Source organism: Sinohyriopsis cumingii, chromosome 3, assembly GCF_028554795.1.
Source record: "Sinohyriopsis cumingii isolate HCF-2022 chromosome 3, ASM2855479v2, whole genome shotgun sequence".
NCBI lineage: Eukaryota > Metazoa > Mollusca > Bivalvia > Unionida > Unionidae > Sinohyriopsis > Sinohyriopsis cumingii.
In genome coordinates this window covers 45,111,088-45,126,657 of record NC_142963.1, presented here as the reverse complement: position 1 = coordinate 45,126,657, position 15,570 = coordinate 45,111,088, and the positions used below count along the sequence as shown (strand labels likewise).

At 36.0% G+C, this 15,570-nt stretch overlaps 1 protein-coding gene across 5 annotated transcripts in view; it reads right to left on the bottom strand.

Annotated features, from left to right (window-relative positions):
* The window catches only part of LOC149802780 (acyl-coenzyme A synthetase ACSM3, mitochondrial-like), a 93,370-nt gene that overhangs the window by 63,953 nt on the left and 13,847 nt on the right, over nt 1-15,570 (bottom strand). For all 5 annotated transcript variants that reach the window (XR_016420091.1, XM_089952208.1, XM_089952207.1 and 2 more), the window contains exons 6-11: nt 10,843-10,898; nt 9,229-9,283; nt 6,319-6,440; nt 5,222-5,378; nt 2,895-3,023; nt 352-426 (exon numbers count right to left, since the gene is read on the bottom strand). Coding sequence is in view for 4 of the 5 variants with exons in the window: in XM_089952208.1 (XP_089808334.1) it covers nt 352-426; nt 2,895-3,023; nt 5,222-5,378; nt 6,319-6,440; nt 9,229-9,283; nt 10,843-10,898 (594 nt within the window). In the remaining variant the exon portion in view is untranslated. The remainder of the gene's footprint in view (nt 1-351; nt 427-2,894; nt 3,024-5,221; nt 5,379-6,318; nt 6,441-9,228; nt 9,284-10,842; nt 10,899-15,570) is intronic.

Below are 15,570 nucleotides of genomic sequence, written 5' to 3'. Positions count from 1 at the left end.
TGAAAACCTTTAATGCCAGAATGCTGTCATTTCTGGGCAAATTCTGTTGAGCTGATTTTGTTGAGAAGCCTTTAAAAGATCTAATTTAATAACACAAGTAATATTTTATGAAGAATGTGTGTTACTTGAACCAATTCATGCTAGAATGGTATCTGTCAAATTCTGTCAATATCTTTTCATGTTTTCTGAACAGCTGTTAATAGTATTTGTGAAATAAAAACACATGACACATGCAGGGCGTGCAACACACGAAACCATAAACTCACTTGACCTTCTGCCAAGATATTCTAATTACACTATACGTCCTACCAAAGATTTGAAGGGACATAAAAAATTTGTTCCATGACTTACAGTTTCTGTCTGCCCATATCCCTCATACAGTGTCAGATCTGTTCCTTCCTTCCATTCATCCAAGAGTTCTGGGTTCTACAAGAACAAGAACAGTCTAGATTAATTCTAACCATTCAGCATTATTTCTTCCTTGTGAAATAATATATCGCTTCACAGCTTAATATAACAAGAGGATCATGAACGACACATTATTCACATGCCCATTGTATAATGGTCCTCCATGTAGTCTATAGTAGAGTATGGTTGACTCTGGAGTGTATTGACCAATAAGCCTCAGTCACACTGACCTAAACTCAAGTTATATGGTCTTGAACCAAACTTACAGTACAGAAATTACCATCAAACCACATAACCTACATATTTATTTATCACCCTAAGTGCAACTCATTCACAAAGTTTGGTTAAGAAGCTGACTCTAAAAAACAAGTTATTCTGTAAAACCCATTTTTCTTCGAGTCACAATGACCCTGACCCGAGATCTTTTGACCCTGAAATAAAAGGCCTCTTGAATACTTTAACTGCAAGCCCTACACAAGCTTTGGTCAAAATATATGGTCTGGAACTAAAGTTATTATGCACCAAGAATCCTTCAAATGAAGTGATGCTCTATTGCCTGAAAAGAATTTCCAGGTATCCAAGATAAAACCAAGTTTCTTATTTTTAACTGTTTAGTGATGTAAACGTTTCTTATATTCTTCAGCAGTAACAAAGATTTTAAAAATGGACAATGTGCTGGCTACATTAGAGATCACATTGGCACCATTGTTATTTATTACTAACTAGAACTCCTATTAGTAGGAGTAGAAATAACAAGACCTTATGATGGCAAATGTAGATGTCCATGTGGCACCATTTTCATTTAGGACCAACTAGACCATGCAATGAATCTGTGTCTAAAGTTTCAAAGCATTCCTCCAAGTAGTTTAAAAGCAGTAGTGATAAACATGTGACAACAAATGAATGTATAATGGACAGACAATGAACAACAGACCATCTAATAAGCTCTTCTAGTCTATAACCATCAGAGCTAACAACTATTATTACATCTTACAGTCAGCATCATTGACTCTTGAACTATTGACCCTAAATCACTAAACAGCTTCCTAACCTAACATGTAATTCAACCAGACATTTTGGTGATGGTATGCAGTTATGAACTGAAAGTTCTGTGTGGAAACCATTTTTAAAGATCAGTGACCTTGACCTTTGACCACAATAATGGATAGACTTTTTTCTTACTCAAAGTGCAAGTCATCTGAAAGGTTTGGTCTAGCTCTGTGATTTAGAACTAACGTTATTGTGTGTAACACATTTTTCGAAATTGACTTTGACCGTGAAATCAGAAAGTTTATTCTCTTCTTCAAGGACCGCTCCAGTGGCCTAGTAGTTAGAGTGTTCACCCCCGATGTGGGCGGGCGTGGGTTCGAACCCTGGCAGAGTCATACCAAAGACTTCTAATGGTACTAACAGGTGCCTCGCTTGGTGCTCAGCATTAAGAGGTTAGTGTTTGGACTGGTCAGCCTGATGTCAGGATAATGTGACTGGGTGGGACATCACGCTACATGTCTGCAGCACGATGCCCTAGTGCTAGACATCGCTTTAAACTGCCACACTGTAGACATCGTAGCAATATGACTGGAAAATTGTTAAAGCTATGTTAAAATAAATCTAAGCCACATAAGCCCTTCTTTACAAAGAACTTACCTGAAAATGTAGTGATGGTAGGTGTTATAGAACTGAAATTATCATACATAAAAGGAAAAGTTAGTGAACAGACAGATAAAAACAAGGTCATATCATAAAATGCTCTGCCTAATGGTGGGAAAATGAAAGTTGGATTCAACTGTAAACTGCACAGACCCAGATCTGTCATCTAATAATGCACCGCCAGATTTGAATATATGCAGTTCTTTTGGGACTAATCAATAAAACAAACAAAACAGACCCAGGTTTTCCATCGCATAATGTGCCAGCAGATCAGTATCTATACTGTTTGCAGCTGGACCCGCTTTATACATGAATATATATATGTAGTAGATATGTACTTTACTGTCAATACAAATCATGATATGATGAATTGATTATGCACATGAACGAAGAACAGACGAAGAAGTATGAAAATTTACCATTTGCTTGAATTTCATTCAATTTCTGTTTACATTATATCTACCATCTCATAGTCTCCTAATGGATGTGAAGCAACATCACATTTCATGTGAGATACAGGCTGTGATTAGGGGATGGTTTACACAGAGAAACAGTTTAGAAGAAAGAAAAGAAAACTCCTGTAAATCCAGCAGAATTAGAGCAACCTAGGTCCCAATGAAAAGAAGTTATAAACAGAAACTGTAAACAGGCAATGAATGACAAATGACATAAAATGGATAACACTCAATTGATGAACAACCATGCCCATAAGCTAAACATACATTTTAGGCAACCTCCCCTCTCAGGTAATTTAAAATGAAATAACCATTACAATATAAAACAATATTCATGCTGAAAGAATACTGTGTTGAATAATGGAATAATAATAATTATACCACAGGTTCACCGGCACAGAAGGTCCTTTTCAGTTTTCTGAACTTGCGGTCCCTTAATCTCTGTTTGACCAACAGTCTCAAGGCAGTGGGTGCTGTGCAGAAGTGTGTAACTGGAAACTGTTCCAGCATCTGTGCAGATGAAATGAGGCAAGAAGGTTAATTCAGTGAAAATCTACATGGTTGGAAGTATTCAAAGAATTCAACAAAAAATTTCCCAGCAAAGATTATCCTACTAATGACCTACAACAACTGATTAATGAGTCAACAGAAAATCATATTATATTCATAATGTATTACTTTGACTGCCTTTGCATTACCTTGATGGCCTTCAGGTAGGTATATTATATAGTAAAGCATGCTGCCTGTCATACCGTCCCTTCTGCCAACAAAAGGTGACCTCTTGACAAGTGGTCTCTCATTGTTTGTTCAAGATTACCATATTTCATGGTCAACATAAAACAGGTTAAAAAGGTAAAGTATGAACAGTTTTGTTACATGCATTTTATTTGTTGTTCAATATTGTAATAATCTCAGAGCAATTTTGTAAAGCAATAAAGGTATACATCTATCATAAAACATTTACAATTATATTCAAAGATCAAATGTAAATGTAGGTTACCATATGAACAGCAAATTAATAACATTATATTTATCTGTTTAAAAATTAACTTGACATTTCTATACATTTCAGACTCAAATGTAACATTAGAACTGTACAGTTAACTATGACAACACTCATTCTGTGTATGAATTAGCATGCTGTGATCAGGCTTTAGGTAAATATGGAATACATATACCAATGAATAAAACTTAAAGACAATTAACTCATACATAAACGAAAATAAATTTATTTGAAGACAACAAAAATGCTTAATTCACTGATGACATAAAGAGATTAACCTGATATACAAAGGATATAACAGGCCTGCACCACATCAAACAGATGGTGACTAGGCATGGGTTTATTGTTGTTGTGGGGTTTAATGCCATTTTTCAGCACACAATAGGCTATACATGACCGCCAGTATTAATGGTGGCGGAAGAACCCGGGAAAACCCTGGAAAAAACCACCTACCCACGAGAAGCTACTGGCAAGCTTTCTCACATACCCACATTAGCAGAATCTGAGACTCAAACCCACACAGACAGAGGTGAGATGGCAGTGATCCGTAATGGAGAGCGCTTTAGACCACTCGGCCACTCAGGGCCCCAGGCATGGGTTTAATAATGGTAACATAAAAAAACTCAACAAGCAATACAGGCCCTCTGCAATGACAATCAAATCTGAAAATGGAAAACCACTTATTAGATGATGGCAAAGACCTCATTCAACCCAGGCATTATGGAAGAACTCCAAAGATAACGACATACTTTAACCACTACACTGACACCATTTCAAATGATTTCACATTAGGGCATTAACAGGTTTTTGTGGATTTTCACAAAAGATCAACAAACAATAAAAACCTTTAAATTGTCTATGTACATTTGTTGCAGCTCATTTAAAGAAGCAATGGTTAATCATAATGGGGATTTACAGGACTTTGGCATTTCAATGAAGGTTAGTGGCATGCACTTTACTCTGGTATGCGGTCTGAAGCATATGACATCTACCTGCATCACCTACAGATTTTTGCAATCAGTAGCCAAACAAGATTATTAAGTAGAGACACTTTTATATATGGTTATAACTTCAAATGATGCAGTTATGCATAGCAGTGTTGATTTAGAACAATCTGCACTTTGCAGACACTCCTAAGCAGTCATGGCTATGATGAATTAAATAAAAGGTCAGAAGTTTTCATTTGATTAAAATTTGCAAAATGGTGATTCGTAAATTTTGTTAAAATGAAATTTTTGCTAGAAAATCATGGTCGGACATTGCTGATGACAGGCGTATTCATATAACAGACCTAACCATTGAACACCCTTCACCATCCAAGCTTAAATAAAACAAAATATACTGGATGGAAATGCACTCAGCAATACATGGGCCCTATTACAAGTATGTTAAGGAAATCTATTTGGTACAATGTATAAAACTGAACATATGGCATGCGTCCCAAAAAGTAATTTACTCATTTTTGGACTGCACTGCAATATATGCAAAACTTTTAACATTTATAGGTACATTTTTTCTCATTACAATACAGCATGATATCTGTGTTTATAAGTCTTCCTAATTTACCATAATACAAAGTGCATTTGTCTCAGGTTACCCATCTGAGACTTTTGATATTCCAGTTTCTGTTAATGAGCCAAAAGCCAAACTAATTCTGAAAGAGTTTAATAACTAAATTAGCAAAAAATGATGCTTATTTTCTAACCTTGAGTGTGAATGTTGGGTCAAATCGAGGTGAATCCTGGACAAAAACACATGCCCCGTTAATCCAGGGTGCAAACAGGCTGCTCCATGCACTCTTAGCCCATCCTGTGTCAGACAAGTTCCACATCACATCACTTGGACTGAGGTCAAGAAAATACCTGAAACAATAAAAGAACAAAAGAACCCGCGTAAACAGAAATCTGATTATTCTTGCATAATTATCATTCAATCCTAAATCTTGACTTGGTAATTATCATGATATTGGTTCAAATGGACTGTACAGCCTACCTATGTGTGTGTTCCATCATTGTGCTGTGAAATGGACTGTACTGCCAACCCGTGTGTTCCATCATTGTGCTGTGAAATGGACTGTACTGCCAACCTATGTGTGTTCCATCACTGTGCTGTGAAATGGACTGTACTGCCAACCTGTGTGTGTTCCATCATTGTGCTGTGAAACGGACTGTACTGCCAACATGTGTGTTCCATCATTGTGCTGTGAAATGGACTGTACAGCCTACCTATGTGTGTGTTTCATCATTGTGCTGTGAAATGGACTGTACTGCCCACCTGTGTGTGTTCCATCATTGTGCTGTGAAATGGACTGTACTGCCTACCTATGTGTGTGTTCCATCACTGTGCTGTGAAATGGACTGTATTGCCAACCTATGTGTGTGTTCCATCATTGTGCTGTGAAATGGATTATACTGCCTACCTATGCGGGTTCATGAATAGTTTTATGAAATGGATTATACTGTCTATTTGTGCATGTGTTCATGCATGGTATTGTGCAACTCCTACATCATTCAAGAACAGGGCTTTAAACCCTGATATATGATTGGGGTGATCTGTATAAGTTCACATCTCTTAGTGGCAGGCTTGGCATGAAAACATTTTGCATGGGGTGGTGCCAAACAAAAATGAGAAAATTGTGATATACAGTTATGCAGAATTACTTTTGTCAGCCTCTTAAATTATTGTGATTACTATTGCTTACTATGTTCTGTTATAAATCACTAATGTTTTAGAAGCTGTTGCTCTGCAACCAGAATATGAGCTGACTGGTATATACTGATAGTAAAATGCACACTTACATACCTGGCAGTGATGAGATGACCCAAACCATAGCTACCATGGGTATGCTCCGTCATCTTAGGTGAACCAGTTGTCCCACTGGTGAAGAAAACAGTCATAGGGTCAGAGGCACGGGAGTTTATGCACTGAAAAATGTAGACATACATATTAAAATGAACTTGTTTTGCATGCTAAAATACTGCAAATTAAACTATTATATTTACATTTTTGTGGGGAAAATGTATAGATTTATTTGGTTTGAACTTGAGATTACAGAAAAGAAACCATCAAAATTTCTACCCTTACAGGTTAAATATAACCTTCCTAGATCTGCAATCACTAAAATATTACATGCCAAAATTTAAGAGATGCCATTTTGGATGAAATAGCTCAATTTTACACCAGCAAACAAATACATACTACATGGTATTTCATTGTAACCAAATTGCTACAAATTTATTCATGTAATAAAATTTATAAATTAAGAGCTTTTCAAATTTTGTAAATTGCTCATTGGCCACATGCATTGTTTATAACTATATAATTATGAACATGGACTTTTGTTTTTTTGGCGAAGGAATGGTCAGTTCTCCGAATCTGCAAATATTTCATACTTATAAATTTTGTTCTTTGCAGCAGATTACAGGCATCGTCAAGCATGCATGGCTCAAATTTAATGTTCATATGCTCACAAAATGCAAGTTAACTGTGGAAAATGCAACTGGAAAATTCAAGCTTCTTTTGCAAATGCTAAAGTTTTCAATGATATACAGTACAATCTTTAATAAAATTCTTCAGAATACACATGCACATTTCTGAAACATAAAACAAAGCTTTATTTTGGCATTGATGCCTTTACTGAGATGTGCTGTTTACCATGTAACCTAATACTGTAGCCATAAATATTTCTACTGATAACACAGAGTTGACGAGGGTACAACCAATATATTTTCAGAGGAAAGCAGAATATATATCTCCTTTGGAAAGTCATTATACATGAGCAGAGAAAAACAAGACAAAATCAATGCTAAAGTACATGAACATTTTTTGGAAGAGGTCAACCTAAAGGTGTGATCCAGTACAAACTGAATTCAATGTGCTGCTTTGTGTATACACTAAAACTGCCAGAGCAAAACTCAATAATATGTCTACACCTGTTAATACCTTACAAATGCAATTTTAAAAATCACTTCGTCAACAGCACATAGCTGTGTACAACTATCTCTGTGCCATAAATGAAACAGTTGGCATATGACAATTACATGGTCAAATGAAACAGTTGGCATATGGCAATAACATGGTCCAGGAAGACTAGACTCAGATCAAGACAAGAGTCCCTTGAAGGGGATGACACTCTACTGTGTGATATAAATTTTAGACATTCAAGATAAAACCAGTTCTTTCTTTTAACAGCAAAGTTGTGATACTATCTTTGATACTCTTTGAAGATACGATTTTAAATTATCTGCTGTGGTGGACAAGTTGGATGTCAAATTGGTAGCACTTTCATTTAGGACCATTTACACATAATTTGAGAGCTTTTGGTGAGAGCCCCATGTAAATACAACCATTCATTCAGGGGTGTAGTACTGCAATATTTTCAAGACAGCTGTCACGGCAGCCGTATCAGATGTACAGGTGGAACTATTTTGATTCAGGATCATAAAAAGTCTATTGGTGAAAACCTGAAGTTGATCTAACCATCCATTTAGAAGGAATTGAGATAATATTTTCAATTTGGCCACCATGGTGGCCATATTGAAGGACAATTTGCACATTTCCATTTAGGACCAACTAGACATCATATGAAGCTGTCTAGTGAAAAGTGCAATGTCAATATGACCATCCATCTAGAAATAATGATAATAAGATTTTGCCAAATGGCAATTGTGGTAGCCATACTGAATCTCTGAGCATCAGCATTTTCATGTAGGACCAACTAAATATCATAAGAAGTATTGTAGTAAGAAACCCATGTCAATGTGACCATCCATTCAGGTGGGGAAGCAATAACATGATCTTAAGATGGTAGCAGTGGTGGCCATATTGGACAACAGATTGGTACCATTTTTATTTAAGACCAACTAGACTCCATATATGGACGTTACTGTGATGTCAGTATGTCCTATGTATTGTAACTGGCTGGAAATAAATGACTGTTAATTATCTTGTGTTATACAAAAGGACCATTACATTTTCAATTGTTATCAAAATTAATCCAAGTGAGCACATAATTAGGTTCTCAAGAAAGCAATGTGACAGTATGTAAAACAAGTCATAAATTAAGCTTTTATCTACCAATTTTGTCCACAATTTTTAAATGTTAGGCAAACAGGAACCTATTTTGTTCTTCTGTAAATAAAACTGGTATCCACACCTGTCTCTGTGGCATAAACAGGATTGTGAGTTATCACTGGTATCCACACCTGCCTCTGTGGCATAAACAGGATTATAAGATATCACTGGTATCCACACTTGCCTCTGTGGCATAAACAGAATTATGAGATATCAGGGCATGTTAAAAGTATGGAGCAATGTATGCTTTATGAATCACATTGAAAATCAAGAAATGAATTAAAGTCATGCACACAGATTTAATTAATACCTGAAATTAACACAGTAATCAAACAGGACAAAATTAAATTGATCATTTTGCATACCGTGTACAACGTTTATGGTGAAATATGACAGAAAGTCACATCTACATATAGCAATGGAGCTTGAAATTAAACTTTTATCAATCAGCCTCAGAAAAGTTTAAACGGGCAGGTAAAATGTTGTTACTTACCAAAATAATAATAGATCAAAGTAGAGAAAATGGTTAGGTGTATTTCTGTGAAATAATTAAATAATTAAGACACTGCTCATGTAGAAAATTTATAGAACTTGTCAGACCAAGGTTTATTCATAATGTTAGTTTCTCTTCTGAAATACCTTAAAATCTGATGTACAGGCATTTATCAGGTCCACAAGACTCAACCAACCAGCCCTGAAATGATTTTTTATGTATCAGCAAAACTGGTGCCAATCCCTCCAAAAATAATGCAAAAATGTTTAAATCTTTTAATTGGTAAAGTAACAATGAATTTATAATTAATAAAATATCTATCTTCCCTTTCCAATTAAACAAGCACTGAACAAACAACTCGATAGTCATTCAGCCTTGAAAAGGTAAATAAGTTCTACTGTTTTGAAGAAATATCACCTTATTTTTTTAAATATGATTTTACAAGCTGAAAATCAAACCTAAAACTAAGAGTACAGCAAACGGCACATTATGTGCCTTTTGTGAACCTATTCAGTTTTGGAACTGATGTGTAGAAACTCATTATTTTCTTATTCAACTTACCATTATGACAACTTCTGACATTTAGAACTGAGAATCAATATATTGCTTTGTTATCCTAAGTGCAAGCCATCCACAATGTTTAGTAAAAGAACTTCTTCTAGATCAAAAGTTATTCTGCAAAACCCAGTTTTCATTAAGCCTCAATTATCTTGACCTTTTTACCCCTAAACCAATAGGCTTCTTCCATACCCCAAGTGCAAACCCTATGCAAACTTTGTTCAAGCTGTGTGGTCTATGACTAAATTATGCAAAAAACATATTTCTTCTTGCAATGTGACCTTGATATTTTACCAACTGAATTCCAAATCAGTACACTTCTTTTTTGCCCAACATATGACATCTACAAATTTAGTTAAAGGTATATAATCAATAATTTAAACATTTGTGCAGAAACCATATTTTTTTTTAGTCAGTGACACTGAACATTGACCTTTCCATCCCCAAATCAACTGACTTCTTTCATACCTTATATGCCAGTCCCTCACAAAGTTTGATCCAGGTCTGCTATGAAGAATCAATGTTAGTGTGCTGAAACCTTTTTATTCTAACATTCACAGTGACCTTGACATTTGACCTTTTAACCTCAAAATGACATGCTTCTTCCTCATAATAAGTACAGTTTGGTCAAGAGGCTATGATGGCATTGGAGTGTTAATGCAGTCAAGGGAAAGGGTGCATCAATGGTTCACTGAAGATAATAATGGTTCATTTGTAGACAGTGTTTCTGATGTGAAAATTATTCAGAATATTATGGCAAATAAAACTAATGTTGGTGATGATTTTTATGAAGAAATTGAGAACATCATATCTAGGGACAAGTCACTGTTAGTAACATAAGTATTTCAAGGCTTAGAGTGTGTGATAATATGAATGTAGGCTCAGGATATTGATTATATTTTGAATTATACAGATGAAAAATATGGTTGAATTGCTATGAGTAAACATGACATTATCAGGAAGCAGCTGATAAAAACTCTGCAGTACTATAAGAATTAGATGAACTTATTCTAACATTTCAGGAGTCATCCCACAATCATATTCTATCCAAGGTCATTTTATAAGGAAGGGTCTTACAGCTGGATTTCACTATATACGTTTTTATATATGTGGATAAGATGCTACTCCACAAAAGCATTACAATATATGACTTCGACTTCACAGATGCAAGAATAATAATGAGAAAAATACATTATGTCTACCTTTTCTCTGTGTCAACAAGTACCTTGGTGACTAGGGATGGACAGGAGTCTGCAACCTGAAACAACAACAAAATCTAAACTGTTGATGATTTTTCTAAATATAATTTTGTCTGCTTTGTCATTTCTATAGACAAATACAAAGAACAAATAAGGCTTTTAATGTAATACTTGAAATACTTAGAACAAGAATATCAACACAACATAATGTCGATGTCCAATAAGAATTGTAATGCCATAACTGACTGCCATAATGTCGATGTCCAATAAGAATTGTAATGCCCTAACCGAGTGCCATAATGTGGATGTCCAATAAGAATTGTAATGCCCTGAGTGTCATAATGTCAATGTCCAATAAGAACTGTAACGCCCTGAGTGCCTTAATGTCCATGTCCAAAAAAATTGCAATGCCCTGAATGGCATAATGTTGATGTCCAATAAGAATTGTAATGCCCTAACTGAGTGCAATAATGCTGATCTTGATCATTCCCAGCACAAAATGACTGAGATTGGGGATCTCAAAAAGGAAAGGAGCTAAAGAAGGAAGTTGGATTTTACTTAAACAAAACCCCTGGATGACAAAGGAAAGAACCCAGCTTGAGTTGCCAGTGAACTTTAAACAGCCATTATCAAAAGACGTGGTATGAAGCTTGCTCCACTGTCTTGCAGATACTAAAGATAACAATAAAACAGTCTGAGGGTAAGGTTCTCTAAAAAAAGCTTTACTCAAAGGTTTGTAGGGAGTTTTGTCGAAGACCACAACACATGTGAGAACATCCATCTGGGCATTAGTGAATTAGACACTTGTCTCTGCAGCTCAAAATACCTGATGAGATTGGAAATATGCAGACCCAAACCATGGCCAGACTTTTATAAAATTTAATGATAGGGTTGCCCAACATTCCTGAATAAAAAATACTGAGCATTCTCTCGCCTTGAACAAGAATTAAAGAAAATCCGGCACTGTGTTCATTCTATCTCCTCGAAACAGTAATCGAAGAAAATCAACCACTGTGCTCATAGTGGGACAGCCAGAATTAACACCTTCCCATTTGCACCAATTGCAAAAGGTTGGCATCATAGGCATTGGATACAGAAAACTCCTGCCTGAATGATGCAATTGACAACCTGGTCATAAGTTTGTCCAGGCAGATGGATCATTTCAGATGAGCTGATGATGAAGGTGTGGAATTTGTGGACTGTTGTGCAGAAGACAACCTCATTGCTGCAACAGAAAGTCCAATGATAGTTGGTGCCATAAACGGGCTAACAAACTGAGGTGAGCAGTAGAGACCTGGCTTTGTGGAGCTATTGGAGACTAATCCACAATGGGATAAATTTTAGATGTAAACTGCTGACCCCACTTCAGGCATTAAATGCCCAGACCCCCTACTCTGGGATTGTGGAAATGTAAAATGGGACTTGTTGATTAGCCTTTTGGCACGAAGTCCACCAACAGGCTCCCCCCTAGTCTGAAGATAGACTCTGCCATAGACAGGTGCAGAGACTACCTTGTCTCTCCTAGACAAAATGTTCACCAAAATGTTTTATTTGCCAGGAATATGACATACTTAAAAAGTAATGACTTTATGAAGTTGTCATTCAAAGAAGTGTGTGCCTCCTTGATACCTTAGGTATGCTACCAATGATGTGTTGTCAGTGGAGAAGATCACAATGCAAATCTTTACTTGGTTGATGCACTCCTGTAGGGCAAGCAATAATGCCCTCTTTTACAAATTGTTTATGTATACAGTAGATTCTTCCCCTGACTATGAACCTGAATTACTAGCACTTTCAGCTTAAATTGAGTACCCAGGTTTAATTTGATGTGTCCATGAACTGATAGGAGAGTGGGGCATGGATGGGGTCAAGAACCATTCCAGATTTTCCCACCAACTCAATTGGTGATTGAAATCTGATCCTAGTGAAATCTTAACTGTTACGGGTTTCCTGTTGGGTCTCTAGTTCGCCAACAGGACAAAGTGCAGGAGGTGTAAATGAAATCTTCTAACGGGAACCAGGTATGCAGTGGAGCTGAAGGTCTCCAGCACAGATCAGTACAGGTGAGTGTGACGAAGAAGTCTTGACTCTCAGCAACTCCAAAAGGGACAGAATTCTGTCTACTTTGTCCAGCGGGAAACGAATGAATCCCCTGTTGACAATAAAATGGTGACAAGCAAACGAGTCTTAAGTTTCAATGTTTCCAATAACTTAACCCATTTCAGACAGAAAAGTTAAAGTCATGCTTTACGTTTTCATGTCTTTTAGGTCTTTTTGTTGACTACTGTAATGGCTGTAAATCTTCGGACATGAAACAATAATTTTTTCCGTGTCCTAAGACATAGGCATATAAAAACGAAAAGTAACATTCACAGACCTCGATGTTTCTGCATCTCTTATGTTGATAGTCAGCAAATTTGTATTTCATTTTGCGACAGCAGTACAGGCCAGCAAATCATTAAAATCCTGAAACTGGCTTGTGATCAGAGGGAATTGTGTGTGTGTGTGTGTGATTTGGAATTTTGATGTAGCTTTAACAATTTTTCAGTCATATTGCTATGATGTCTGCGGTGTGACAGTTTATGTCTAGCACTGGGGCATCATGCTGCAGACATGTAGCATGATGTCCCACCCAGTCACATTATCCTGACACCAGGCCGACCAGTCCTAACACTAAACTCTTAATGCTGAGCGCCAAGCAAGGTGGCTGTTTGTACCATTTTTGTAAGTCTTTGGTATGACTCTACCAGGAATCAAATCCACGACCTTCCGCTTCTGAGGCAGATGCTCAAACCAATAGGCCACCAGAGCAGTTGAGGGAATTTTGACCAGTAACTATACCAGTACACTGATGTGTAATTGCCTTTTATTCCATAATATTAGCATGATTACTGTAGTTTTGTAAAATGGGGTGTAAGGCATACCTATGAACTTTTCAAAAGCCAAGTAGGGAGACTGAATAAAAAAATAAAGATTGGGGCCTAAAATCGGGAGGTTTTTCATGGCATTTTTAAAGCCTTGTTTTCAGTAAATATTGATCGATCTTCCTGGTCCAATAAGCATGAAATTCGCAAAAAGACTCGCCATTTCTCCCTGTGACGTGACCTATTTTGCCCCGGGACATGCCCTATTTTCATATTCTGGTCAGCTGTGGTTAAACTGCATGATAGCTAAAGATTAGTCTTAAATAAAAAAGCAAGAAAGCCAGCACCACTAACTAAAAGTTAATCCTTATCCATGCAACTATTTTGTGAAAATGATTGGCCATCCATTGTAATTCAAAGAAACCATGTTCTACACTACTGTGTGTTATGCAAGTACCAGCAATTGACTGGCAAATAAAGGATTTCCAATTTTGTTGAACTAAAGGTACCAAAATAGCCAGCCTCATGGTACCGTACATGTGGCAACTATTTTCCTCTCGTATATCCGACCTTATTCCCTTTTTGTCAACTTGTAAAGCATTTACTATTGTTTATTATAAAACATTCTGAATTAGTTTTTTGAGGACATGTTTGCTGTGTAGTATATATTTTCATTGCTTCTTTTAATTTAATGATGGTAATTAACATTGGTATATGCAGTATAAAAATGCCAGGTGTTCACTCATGTAAATTTCTTTCATGGGAATGGCACTACAGCATATGGAGTTACAGCTTCGTAGCGATCATTCTCGGGACTGAAATTAATTGTGGACGATTTTATTGTTGTATTTTATTTTGTTGTTCTGGTTTATATTTTTATTTCTGTATTATTTTTTAGGTAAAAAAAATCATTAATTTACATGAATAATGTTTAAACTTAACATTCTATTTAGTGAAGAAGCGAATTCTTTATAGTAATTATTTTGTCACAACAATAATTCACAGGTGATACAACAAAACATGTAGGACTTTTCTAGTTCAGAAGAAATGAAAATCAAAGACATAATTTAATAATCAGGAGTTCTCTGCAAATATTGGAAGATATTATGAAATCAGGAGGTAGGCGTGGAGCGATCCCAAAAATCAGTAAGTTTTTTTCCCTCCTGACGCAAACGTTGACAGGCATGGTGTAAGGACACTTACATCAAAGCAAACAATAACTCAGCTTTTATGGTATTAGCATAATTTTTTAAGCATTATTTCTGAAACTTTATTATTGTATTTTGCAAATATCATTAAAGTTTAGCACAATGGTGCCTATGATTCGACTCCATGGATGTACTTACTTCAGTGCATAATCAAACCTACAATGTACATGCGGTGGCGCCATGATGTAAATACGTTCAGTTGCCTAATTGCAAGCACTGAATTGAACTGTATTGTTTGTTCATTGTGTTGTTACACTGGGATTATATTTTAATTAGTTAGGTATTGACAATTTCAAAGCAAAGTAAAAACATAGCTACTGGTGCACTGATATAAAATGTCCAATGCAATAATGCATAAACAAACAATAATCAAGTCAAAAGGGAGAGGTAGTGTTACAGCAACTTGCGATTGCTAAATTCTTTTCATCATTCAATCAGATTATACACAAATCTAAATTAGGCAGAAACAATAAAAAAACAGAAAATTAAATAAATTACTTTTCAAACAAGTTTGTACCATTTCTTTTTAATAATCATGCATGCCAACCTCGAGATAAGTATACATGTTAAGTTTTAAAAAATATAAGTTTGCCTAAATAAATGCATTGAGAACTTACCTCGTCCATCTTGAGATGTCTTGGAGTTATAGGTCGGCTTAT